Source organism: Pundamilia nyererei, unplaced genomic scaffold (assembly GCF_000239375.1).
Source record: "Pundamilia nyererei isolate P.nyererei 1_Seehausen unplaced genomic scaffold, PunNye1.0 scaffold00033, whole genome shotgun sequence".
Taxonomy (NCBI): Eukaryota; Metazoa; Chordata; class Actinopteri; order Cichliformes; family Cichlidae; genus Pundamilia; species Pundamilia nyererei.
Genome location: NW_005187434.1, coordinates 3969314 through 3981144, shown reverse-complemented (window position 1 = coordinate 3981144; position 11831 = coordinate 3969314). Strand labels below are relative to the sequence as shown.

At 40.9% G+C, this 11831-nt stretch overlaps 1 protein-coding gene across 4 annotated transcripts in view; it reads right to left on the bottom strand.

Moving 5' to 3' along the window:
* ncor2 (nuclear receptor corepressor 2) overlaps window positions 1-11831 on the bottom strand; it is a 91088-nt gene that overhangs the window by 47182 nt on the left and 32075 nt on the right. For all 4 annotated transcript variants that reach the window (XM_013909897.1, XM_013909898.1, XM_013909899.1 and 1 more), the window contains exon 6: window positions 5844-5957. In XM_013909897.1, the coding sequence (XP_013765351.1) occupies window positions 5844-5957 (114 nt within the window). The remainder of the gene's footprint in view (window positions 1-5843; window positions 5958-11831) is intronic.

Here is an 11831-nt window from a genome sequence, read left to right as displayed (position 1 = left end):
CTGCTCCTCCATACATTTATATTTAGCTCCCTCCACTAGACAAATGTTGAAAGCAGTGGCCCAGACTGCTCCTCTCAGTGCCTTTTCATGCTTTTCTTTATTCCACTATGTAAGCCTAATCAAACAGCCCCTCCTTGGTGGCACGCTGCACACTCCGTTTCACATCTCAGTTCATTTTCCTCAATGATCAATCTAAACTGCCTGGGCTTCAGCTCTTTTTCCACTAGTACTACCTCAACGCGACTTGAAGTGGTACAACCCGTCTCGACTTGTTTTCCATTACAATCGAGTACCGCCTAAGGTGGCGCGGGGTCTTTATAGCAACGCGTCCGAACGTCCCGTGACGTCATTTGTATGCGACAAGAACACGACAACTAGGGCGGCCTGCGGCATTTTTCAGACTCGTGTCCACTGTGTTGTTTCTGTGTAGCCATTTCGCTTGTCGCCTGGTTTTAAAACCGGCGGTTTCAATTTTTGTGAAGCAGAAGCTCTAATGACTCATCGTGTGATGCCTCTGACTAGCCAATTGGTGGCACACAGTTTTTCGATGTCATATTTTCCAGTCGCCCTGGATCGCTTGGAACCGCGGTCAAGTAGGTACCAAAAAAAAGCATATATGGTATCAGGTGTTATCACGTAATGGAAAACCCTAAGTAGGTACTAATGGGAAAGGGCTATTACAGACAGGATTGGCAGTATAAAACAAAGAAGGGTGGTGGATGGAGAGGAGCATGTGGGAGAAATGGGTGGGTGTGTGATGAAGCCTACACGCTTCACCTCCCACCATGTTTCTTCACTGTAGAGGTAGCAAAGGAGGTGTTTGGGGACCTTCTCCTAAGTTTATACAAGACTCATGCAAACAGACTTGAAAGTGAGACCCCAGAGAAGCTCAGCACAGCTCAGCTTCAGTCAACACAGGCTGACAAGTAGGTCACCTGAGAGGGAATCCAAATGACACAGGTCCTACCTTTAAAACTACCGTGCATTTCCCCCTACTATGAATGCAAGCAGAAGCACTGATGCTTTACATATGCACAGCATACATATCTTTCAAATGCAAATACTGTATCGGGATGTTATTATTCTTCTTTCAGTCTGATTAGAGTTTTTCCTCATTCCTGTTGCTCGTCACCAGTGAGTAGGTGTAACAGGCTGCAGAGTGTTGCCTCAGAGAGCTTGCTCACTACAGAAGCAGTTAATGAGCAGCAATTATTAAAAGCAGCCTTTCATCCTCAGGGGAATTGGGAGACTCAAGGATTTGTATTCATTTCCTGGCTGTGACACTTTAAGCGAATTTGAGAACAAGACTGCATGATTTCTGACCTCAAACCGCTTGAAACACACATTCAGATGAAAATACTTGAAATGGCATGTTCAGAGATAAAGAGTGAGGAGGGGGAGCAGACAAGACTATTCTGCTTATTTCATGAGGGAGGGACGATGCTTTTAATAACTGCTCTCTCGATCCATGTCTACCACACATAGCCCATCACACAACCGAAGCGGAGAAGCTGGTTCCATTATTTCAATCACACTCCCCTGTGGTAGCACACTGGACTTAAGGGCTGCGCAGTTGTAAATCAACTATTTTCTCCAGCAGGTCATTGCTTAGGCTGCTGCCCCCGCGACCCGGCCCTGGACAAAGCGGATGGAGATGGATGGATGGATGGAGGTCATAAGCTCAAACTAAAACTACAATAGTGTGTTTTTTTTGTTTGTTTTTTTTGTTGTTGTTGTTGTTTTTTTCTTGGGGGGGGGGGGGTGTAATGTGACTACAATCACAAAACCTGTGAAACTCCCATAGGGGGGGGAGAAATAAAATAAAAAAAAAAAAAACAGGTACGAAAAGATAAAGCCTAGAGGGCAAACTTAACACAGAATAATGAAAGAATTTAGCATAGCTCAATGCAAGTTTCACAAGCCAGTGTAACACAGGATCTTTTTTCCTGTTGTGTTTTGTGTCCGTGTTCTAAATATGAGAAGAGTGAAACCGAGCTGAGCCTTCCCCAGAGTTTGATAAAGGGCTGTCAGCAGAAATGAGGCTGTAACCCTGAATGAGAAAGCTGAGCAGAGTGTAGCAGGAACAAATGACAACAGAAAGACATGAGCTCAAAAGGGTACACGGAGGCTGAAGTAATAATAGACAGATGCTTAAATACACACCTGTGTGTGGCGACATGTGAAAATACATACTCAAGGTGGTGTTCAGCACACACCTACCAGTGATTATTTTTGTTTGAAATTGGGTATAGCACCAAAGCTGAGGGACATAAAGGATGCAAGTTATTTTTGCAACCTCTTAAAAAAAAAAAAAGCAAACATTTGAGGATATATCATTTGCTTTAAAAAAAATAAAAAATAAAAAAATTTAGAGTGCGCAAGCTCTAACCTCCACAGCTCGGTGTGCTTTGAGTTTGAGTGCATTAATACACACACACACACACACACACACACACGCACACACGCACGCACGCACGCACGCACGCTCCAGGAGCCGTTGAGTCAGATGTTGCCAGGCGCAAATGATTTCTATCTAGAACAGGCCATTTACTGTTAACTGTTGTCTGCAAAAAAAGATGGGGCTGTACAAGTTATTCTAAGATTTCCTGGCGTTTCTAGAAGCAACCGTACACCTTCAAGTGTATTATCACCTCTGGGCTGAGTAGAGTTTACACTCATTCACATGTAGTATTTAAAACCAAGCCAGAAAAAACTGTTTTCTCTCAGCATGATATCTTTACTGCCTCAGATCACAATACCTGGATTCATTTAATATCTTACTGTATTATGTTAAATTTCACTTTTCTAAGATCATCATCTTTATATTTTAATTATTATCTTGAATAAAAGTGAAATTCTCTTTTGAGAAAAAAGTTTAAATGTGGAGATTCCAGTTTCAAGACCCTCTAAACAATGCCTTGTGTAGTTGAGTGTGATGGCATCAGCCACACAGGGGTAAATTAGTCCATTTTTCACTTTATTAGTTTGCTTTGCAGTTTTCTTCATTAATCATTTGGTTAAACCTAACACTGGTATTATGAGGCGTGCACATAGTGACATTGTGTGGTTTTTCTAAAATGTTTTGTTATATTAATTATGTTTCTCTTTCTTTGAGTTACCTGGGTTTGGGCGGTGGCTGTTTCCTGTCTGGGCAAAAGGCGTGGCTGAGGACTCTGGGGACAAAATGCCTGCTCAGCAGGACCAACCATGGGCTTACCAGGAGCAGGGGTGTTTTAGGTTTAGTTAGGTTATTCTGTGCTTAGTTAACATTAGTGTGTGTTTTTGTTTCCCCCCTATTGTGTTCAAATGGTTTGGCCAAATCATTATAAAAGTTACCCTCATGTGTCTTTGTAATTAGGTCAGTTTATGAGTTAAGTTGTGTCTCACTTTGTTGTTTAAGTTTTGGAAATTACTTTTTGTAGAGTTATATTTAGTTGACCTGTTTTATGGGCCTGCTAAGTCTGGTTTTGAATTTTGTTAATTTTGGACTTTTTGAGGGTTAAAATAAAGAAAACCCTTTTTGAAGATATTTTTGCTTGTGTCCTCTTTGCTTTGGCTGCTTGGTCCCTCACATTGAGTTCATGAAATCTTACATCATTTTCCGTTTTAGTTACAAGGAAATTTCTCTTTTAGCACATAAACACAGTATAAAGACACTGAAAAGATGGTGCAGAAAGCTGCACCTGGCCAGAAGGGAAATAAGCCAGAAATAAAAATTTGGCTTGATTTGTAAAATATGAAATAGCAAGAATATCAATGGTTACACCCTTGTGCAATAAAAAGGATGCGTGTTGTATCACAAGATAAGACAGCTGTCCAATCTGTTTTACTAAATCATCAACACCAGGCATTTTGTAGAGGGTATAGAAGCTGTCTGGAATCTCTACATTTTAGCTAAAATAGTATTTTGACTTCAATCGCAAAATTTTGACTTTATTCTCAAAACATAGAATAATTTCTTAATATGGCCCTAAGACTCCTTCATAGAGAAGGAGAACAAATAGAAATAAATTTAAAGAGAAAAAAAAAAGCTCTTTTTTTTTTATAGAAAGGGAGGGTGAAGCAAAAGCAAGTTGGAGGGTCGGCAGTAGGCCAAAGTACATCAAGTCAGTGAGAGGGAAGTGGGAAGTGTTACAGAGGTAACGCTACAAGTCAGCGATTTGTACACATCCAGATAACTCTTAAGCAATGTCCTGCTATTTCGCAGAAATGCTTTGAGTCGGCTGTGCCTGATGACAGTAATAGTTGTGAAGGACAACCCCAGCTCTCCTAAAAGGGCTTTTAATGCCATTTGTGGCCATGAACTAGCAGAAAATGATTGTTCTCTAAAATCCAAGCTTCTGCACAAAAACAAAACCTGAAGGCAAGCAAATGACGCAAAAATGTTCTGCTCTGCAGTCAGATCCAGGACACACAATACCAAGATTTGTCGGTTTGTTTTTTGTGTAACGGTCCGACATACCGCCTTTAGCCAAAGGCAAGGACATAAAACGTAGCTGTAAAAGACATGGGCTACGACCAACACGTCACTTTGTGCTACTGGAGCCTCCATACACGGACTCTGAATAACACAGAGAATGGATGACCCTACACTGACATGCCCATGATGATTCAAAACAAGCAAAGACCGGGGGTGGAGTGTCCCTGAACTGGGTTTTTTGTTTTGTTTTGAATGACATTTAATCAGGGTTAAAACTTTACACCTTTACGATCAATTCTTCATTTTTGGTGCCTTGAATGGAATGTGCCAGAAATGTTGACAATATTGAAATTTGCTTTGTTAGCAAACAATTAGTTGTTTACCTGTTCCTAAATCCAGCTTCTTTTCCTGAATCTGGGGGCACAGTGAAATGAAAGGAGGACTTCCCTTCTTAAAATGCCACTTTATTAAAAAATAAATAAATAATAATATTAAAAAAAATATGGAGGTGCAAACCTCCTTCCAACCACTAGAGGGACCGAGAGCACAGAGAATCACTTCAAATATAGACTTCTGTACACAACATTCTCTGCAGCACATAATTATTGCCTTGATTTGGACTTTTTAAATAAATAAATAAGACTGGCCACATTTTCTAATGAATTTTTTATTTTTGCTTCATTTTTCTTTTTGGAAAGAATTGAGAATTTGCATAAACAGACCTGCATAAAAGACACAAGTGCATTTGTATCATTTCCTGATATGTGTATGTTTTTTCCTTGTTTGGGGTTTTTTGCATGCATACACCTGTAAATTCATCATACTTGCTATGCTGACCTTTAGGAAGTCGTTCTGCCTTGCCTGACATTAAAGACTAGAGAACAGGTATGAGACGCATCTGTGACACTCACCGTCTCTGTTACACAATTTAGGGTTGGGCTTTTTTTCAAGAATTTAATCAAATAAGGTATTTAAAAACGACAGATCACAATGAAAAGAAAAAGAAACATTCTTGCAGACTGTATAAACCCACCATGAGCAACACACACTTTGATTATGGTGTAAGTGTATTAATGAAAATCACAAAAGTACTACAGACTACTTGTATGTTATGCGGTTTCTTTAAAGCTACACCTGCTGTGCAATTTAGATTAGCTTACAGAAACTATTTTCAAACTCTGAGCAGCTTCTCATCTCAAAATTAGCATACATCACACATCAGAGAATGTTCAGAGGACAGCACAACTTAATTTAGGGGCTTATTGTGCACCAGCCAAAAACCACCCAAACATGAGGAAACGGTTGCCCTCCTCCACTATTATTTACTTGTGCTGATAAATATAGTCAAAATGAAGTGAAACTATTTCAAATGCAAGGTGCGCGCGTGTGCGTGTGTGTGTGTGTGTGTGTGTATTCCACTGACCCTGTTCTCATCGTAGATGATCTGCACCAGGCTGCGGTGCTTGGCCTCACTTGGTGGTGGCGAGATGGGTCGCTCTGGCTCATGGGGCTTTGCGGCCTCCTCCTCCAGCTGTTGCTGTAACGTGCGTGTAAACAAAGATGACAGTTAATGCTTAAAATAGGGCCCTGGACTTCAAGGAAGACCTGCGGCTCACAGGTTTCTGCTGTGAGGTTAGACAATGTGCATTAGATCAGCTGTCCTTCTCTAGCTCTCCAACAGGGACAGCATTAACTGTCCTATTTACTGTAATAGCTATTAGCACCCCAGGGTCTAGTTAATCAAAGAGTTACCAAAACAGCTTGTAAACAGAGCCAATGCCTGGTGTGTAGCTTGAACATCCATTGACTAAAAAAGAGAGAGACAGAGACAGACAGAAAAGAGAGAAATAATGACATGAACATGTGGAAAAACAACACCAGACAAATACTGGAACAGAGGAAGTTCTTTAACCTACTAGTCATCTTGGCAGGTGACCAAGCTTTACTTGTGATTACACTACAGAACCAGAGGACTTAAGGAAACTACTGTGGAGCATTTTGGCATTCAGAAAGAAGCTAACCAGTTTATAGAAAGAAAAGCAGAAATCATAAATGGAAAAGCAAAGTGTAAATGCAACCAAAGGGGGACTGCTATTCAAACTGTGCATTCTACCCATATGTGGAAGAGGCTAAATGTACCAGTCAGGATAATTAATCCGCCCACACTTTATGACACCAATATGCAGCATGTGGACACAGCCACTTCCTTCTGACTTTGAAAACGGAAGGCGGCGAAGAGCTTAAAGCTATTAAAACACTTTTAGACACTTAAAACACGACACAGAAAGCTGGAGCTTAACACATTCACTTTTAAATAGGACATGCTGCATATGTAGAATCGACCTATGAACAACCGTTTTCCTTCTTATTATTCAGCAGTGCCAGGCATCCAAGTCTGTGTCTAACAGTGATTTGCTAGTTAGCAAGAAATTAACCGTTAGCCTGTTCTTAAACTCCAAATACTTAAAATTACCTGATTAAATTATCCAATCACAATTTAGTTTTCTGTCCTCCTTCTGAGATATGTTAGGTAGTGCTTAAACTCTGAACTATTAAACCATAAGAACAAGTGTCCAAATTAAACTTGTATCAACAGATGAGATGCAAGGTGGAGAAAAATCTGATTACAAGGACTGTTGCATTTAATTTACTGCTTCTTTTCAATCGCTACATTGAAAGAGTCAGACCCAAGGACAGACTTTCAGTAAAAGCTTGACAAAAATCTAATACAGCAGCAAGTATAGTCTGATACTTATAAGAAACTCAACTTAAAAAGCATCATAAGTCTTAATCAGGTAAACTACGTGAATGTACCATTGCTGTGATTTATTACTATTACTGAAGGTCCACGGCTCCAAACCATATTAAAGGGACCTCTGGCTAATATGTCGGGCTCCGAGTTGGGCTCGTAGCCGAAAAATAGCTTTACTTCGTTGTCTGGGTCAACTTTGCTAGCGAGAGACAGAGAGGCGTTGAAAGGCTGCTCCAACGGAACTTACCGTAATTGTCGGGCTATAAGCCGCTACTTTTTGCACAAGCTTTGAACACTGCGGCTTTTAGTCAGGTGCGGCTTTTCTATGGATTGTCCATGATTTTTGTCATATCGTAAGACGATTTGTTTTGTTTGTTCCGCTGTTGTACGGCACTACGTTGCCTGGCGGAAGGATCGGGGTTCAAGAGTGGTATGTTAGTCACATGTCCGTCCGCCAGGCAACGTAGTGCCGTACGAAGTAGCGAGAAAAACAAACTTCAAAGTAGCGCTACGCGTTCAGCGGGAGGCGTGGATGATGAGCGGCGATAAACTTGCGAAAAGCAAGTTATGGCCAACTCCACCGGTGGATTCTGACAGCGTGGAAAAGTGTGAAAACATCCACGATCACCAACGGATTTTGAAGGGCTGGACTGCTGCATGATGGAGAGGAGGACTCCGACACTGACAATGAGGATTTCTTTGGTTGTGAAAGTGACAACGAAGGAGAGAAGCGGAGAGTGGATGACGAAGCCATCCTGAGCCTGTTTGTATCCGACACTGGAGAAGAGGACTTTGGTGGTTTTAGTGCGCAGGAAGAAGAGAAAGATGGTGGTGAATGACTGACTTTTCTTCTTGTTAAAGCTGTGTCACTGCACCTGAGCCTAAAAGGTAGTCCGAATCTATTTTTCTGGTGTGCTGTAGGTTACGGTTATGTACTACATGTGCAAATATGTACCCATAACTTGTTTTTCAAAATATTAATAAAAGGGGTGTGTCTCCAAACAGCCATCTCTTTCCTGACAATTCCCTTTGTGCATATTCTCTTACATATGATAAGTCAACATTGAAACACCTGCGGCTTTTGGTCAGGTGCGGCTAATGTATGTACAAAACAGGATTTTCCCCTGATTTTAGCTTGTGCAGCTAATATTCAGGTGCGCTTTGTAGTCCGGGAAATACGGTATTGTTTCGGAGGAAAACACGAACACAGCGTACAGTTGAGTCTTAATAGTTTACTTACAGCTGGGCTCGTCGGGCACTCTTCTTGGCTGCAGTGGTTATTATTATATTTACATGCTTCCAGCTCCTGTTTCTGCTCGATGATAACTCGTAGTTTTCCACTCGCCTTTTTCTCCCTCCTCGCGCTCACAGACACATAACGGGTATGGCAGTGCATTCTCCCTGCAGCACGGACTACACTGCCCATGAGGCTACATTCTTTAGAGCATGTAGCATTCTGCCTATTAGCTTAGCACAACAACAACAAAAGGCCACTCTCTCACCCAGGAAACACGCAGAGAAAGAGTGTCACCCTGTAACCATAACACTGCCACCTGGAACAACAGAAAGTAGCTGTCAAACAAAACCCAAACAGTCCTGACCCGCCACAATATGAAACAGGAAAGTACCGCCGTGTAATCCATTTATTTCAACAATGTAACTGTATTGTAAATACCACCTTTTTAAACGGTAACTGTAACGGAACACAGTTACTCATATTTTGTATTTTAAATACGTAACGGCGGTACATGTATTCCGTTACTCCCCAACACTGCATTTCTGACACCCTCCCAAAGTCTATAAAAGACACAAGAGAGCTGAGATCTTACTTCCTGTTTACCTTATTTCAATAAGATTCAGTCTATGGGTCTGAAAGATGGAGACAGAAACTGGAGAAGTGTACTCAGCTATAAGTTATCTGGAAGAATAGACCAAGTGCTGCTGACCATACAACGTATCTACCAGTTAAGTCAGCCACGTTCCCCTCCCCACTCCCCCTTCTGATCTCCTGACAGGGGCTTCAGAAAGGGGAGAAAGGAAGCCTCCAGAGGATCTACTTGAGAGGAGTATAAGACGGATCATCTTTTGCCATTATAGCCCTGGATAAGAATCTGGTGAGGCAAACAGACATCCCCACAGAGAAACCCACCATGAAGTAAAATAAAATAAAACAGCCATCCTGAGCTTGGCTGACATGAATCATGCTGGCTGTAACCTAAACCTTAACCGCCACCCATTCACCAACTCTGCCAAAACCTTTTAATAAAGTTTTAGCATGCCACCTAATTAGTCCAGATGTTTTAATGCTCGAAGAGAGCCGGACTGTAAAAATATCCATAAAAAATACTGTGTATTAAGCGACGATGATGAGGGGAGGGATCTTGATTTATGCTGGTGAGCAGCTGAGTTCAGATTCTCCATCATTTAAAAAGGTTCGACACCAAGGTTGAAATCCAATAGCTGGCTTCATTTTGGTTCTTGTGGTAATTTGGAAAAAAAAGAGAAAGGAGGCAGTTCTCAGTTTCAGCAGTCGTGTTGTTCATGCCAGCAAATTTTACAGCAATAGTTGATTTATGTTAGTGTGGCAAAAACAGGACAAACTAAAGGACATGTTGTGATGAGATTACATCAGCGGTGACACCAATGAGGTCTCAGACCACCCTTATCTCTGATATCAGGGCCATCATTTTACTGTCAGCTTGACTGCGTTACTTAGAGCGCTGTGCAAAAGTTTTGAGCCACTCTCATTTTTGTATTTTTTCCTTCCAACCCAGACTTTCTTGTATTTCTTTTTATTAAAGTACTGTTGAGCAATAGCTCTCATGACTTTCTGAGGGTCTTTCAATTTGCTGCTTTTTCACTCCTGCTACTTAGCACAGACCTATGAATCACTCAAGCATAAACCAGGAACTTAACTCAATGGATGAACCAGTATTGTGTCATACCTACAACTTAGCGAAGAACCAATTTTAAGAACATATTTAGTCTGTTTGTTACCAGCATCCAGTTTGTCAAACATAAATTTCGTTTTTTTGCACAAAAAACTTAAGTAAAAGTTCGGCATATCCCAGCAGTGTGCCTTTTAAAAATTGGAGGAAACCGGAGAGCAATGCAAAATCATTTTAACACAACAGAAGAGCTTTTACTGTCCCTTCAAGAAGCCTGGAGAACTATTGCTGAAGACTACTTAAAGTAGAAAGCCTGCCTAAAAGAGTTCAGGCTATGTTGAAGAATAAATGTGGTCATACCACTTGTACCTCAAGCTTGTTCGAGTTGTACAAACTCTCTTTGCGTCATATACTTTCCACGCATATTTTCATGTTTCAATAAATCCTACACATCTTTCCTATTTTCATAACAAAATATGAAAAAGTGAGCCGTGAATAAAGGCTTTTACACGCTACTATAAACAGAAACCACAGACATGTAAACATATAAACATCTGGCAAAGTACTCAACCCTATTTTGTGGTAGCTCTCGTTACAGCAGGTGTCTCCGGGAGTACATGTGACACAGTTTCACAGGGTTAAAACCGTACCCCACACAAACTATCACATGTATGTTGACAGAACAATTTCAGTAAAAAGAACAAGCTTGACCATACAATTTCATCACTGATCATGGAAGGAAGCCAAAGGGGAAGTGGTGTGGTCAGCATACAAGTGGTGCAGACAAACACAAAACCTCACCATAGTCTCACTCCTCCCCCAGAGAAGCTGTTATATATAGCTCCATATACATTTTCAACTTACTTTTGTCCCAAATTAAATAGTGAAGAGAACTAAGCCTGGTGTAGTTTGTGTATATAATCACTGCACACCAAGCAAAAAACAGCTACAAGCTCAAATGTGGTGATTACAACACAGCAAAGACTATTTAAGACTTTATTGCTTTGATGCCAACTGAAGCCTGGCAGGGAAAGTCACACTGGAAAACCAATTATTTCAAACAAACACGACAGTACACTAAGAAAACTCAACACAGGCGCATGCAAGTGCTGGCAACGTCTTCTACAAGCATGACAAACAGTTCAGTACTTTTTTTCTTTAACCCAATTTCAGTGTGATTTATTAGCATGAATTCAGGATGACTGCACATGAATGACATCACAGCAGTTTCTACTGAACTTCTACGCACAAAATATCTCACCCGCACGACTGATTATGTGTGGAATGTTTAACTTAACTCACATGGATACTGAAAAAATTTTAAGACTCAATGAGTTTTCCCAAAATCTTTAAATGGTTATAGAATTTTCTTTAAATGAAAGCAGAAATGTCTCCCCCATGTGATTATCATGTACCATAATGTGCTTAAAATATTTCCAGGGTTGCTGTGGCAGCAGAAGTAGCAAAAGAAAGAGATAGCTAATGAAGAAAGAAGTAGGTTATGAGGAGGAGGAGGAAAAGGAAGAAGGCAGCAGCCAATATGCTGTTTTGGGAGCTAGAAGAGCAGGTAAAAGCGACATGCACACAGTAACCCACCACGCAGTTACCATCACAAACAGAATCCACTTTTGTGGGAAACCCTGCATAATTATTTACAGTCTAATTTTAAGTTTAATGAAACTATATTTTGTAATCTAGGAAGGTAACAATGATTGCAATATCGAGAGCATCCTGAGCGGCTGCATCACTGTCTGGTTTGGGAACTGTGCCA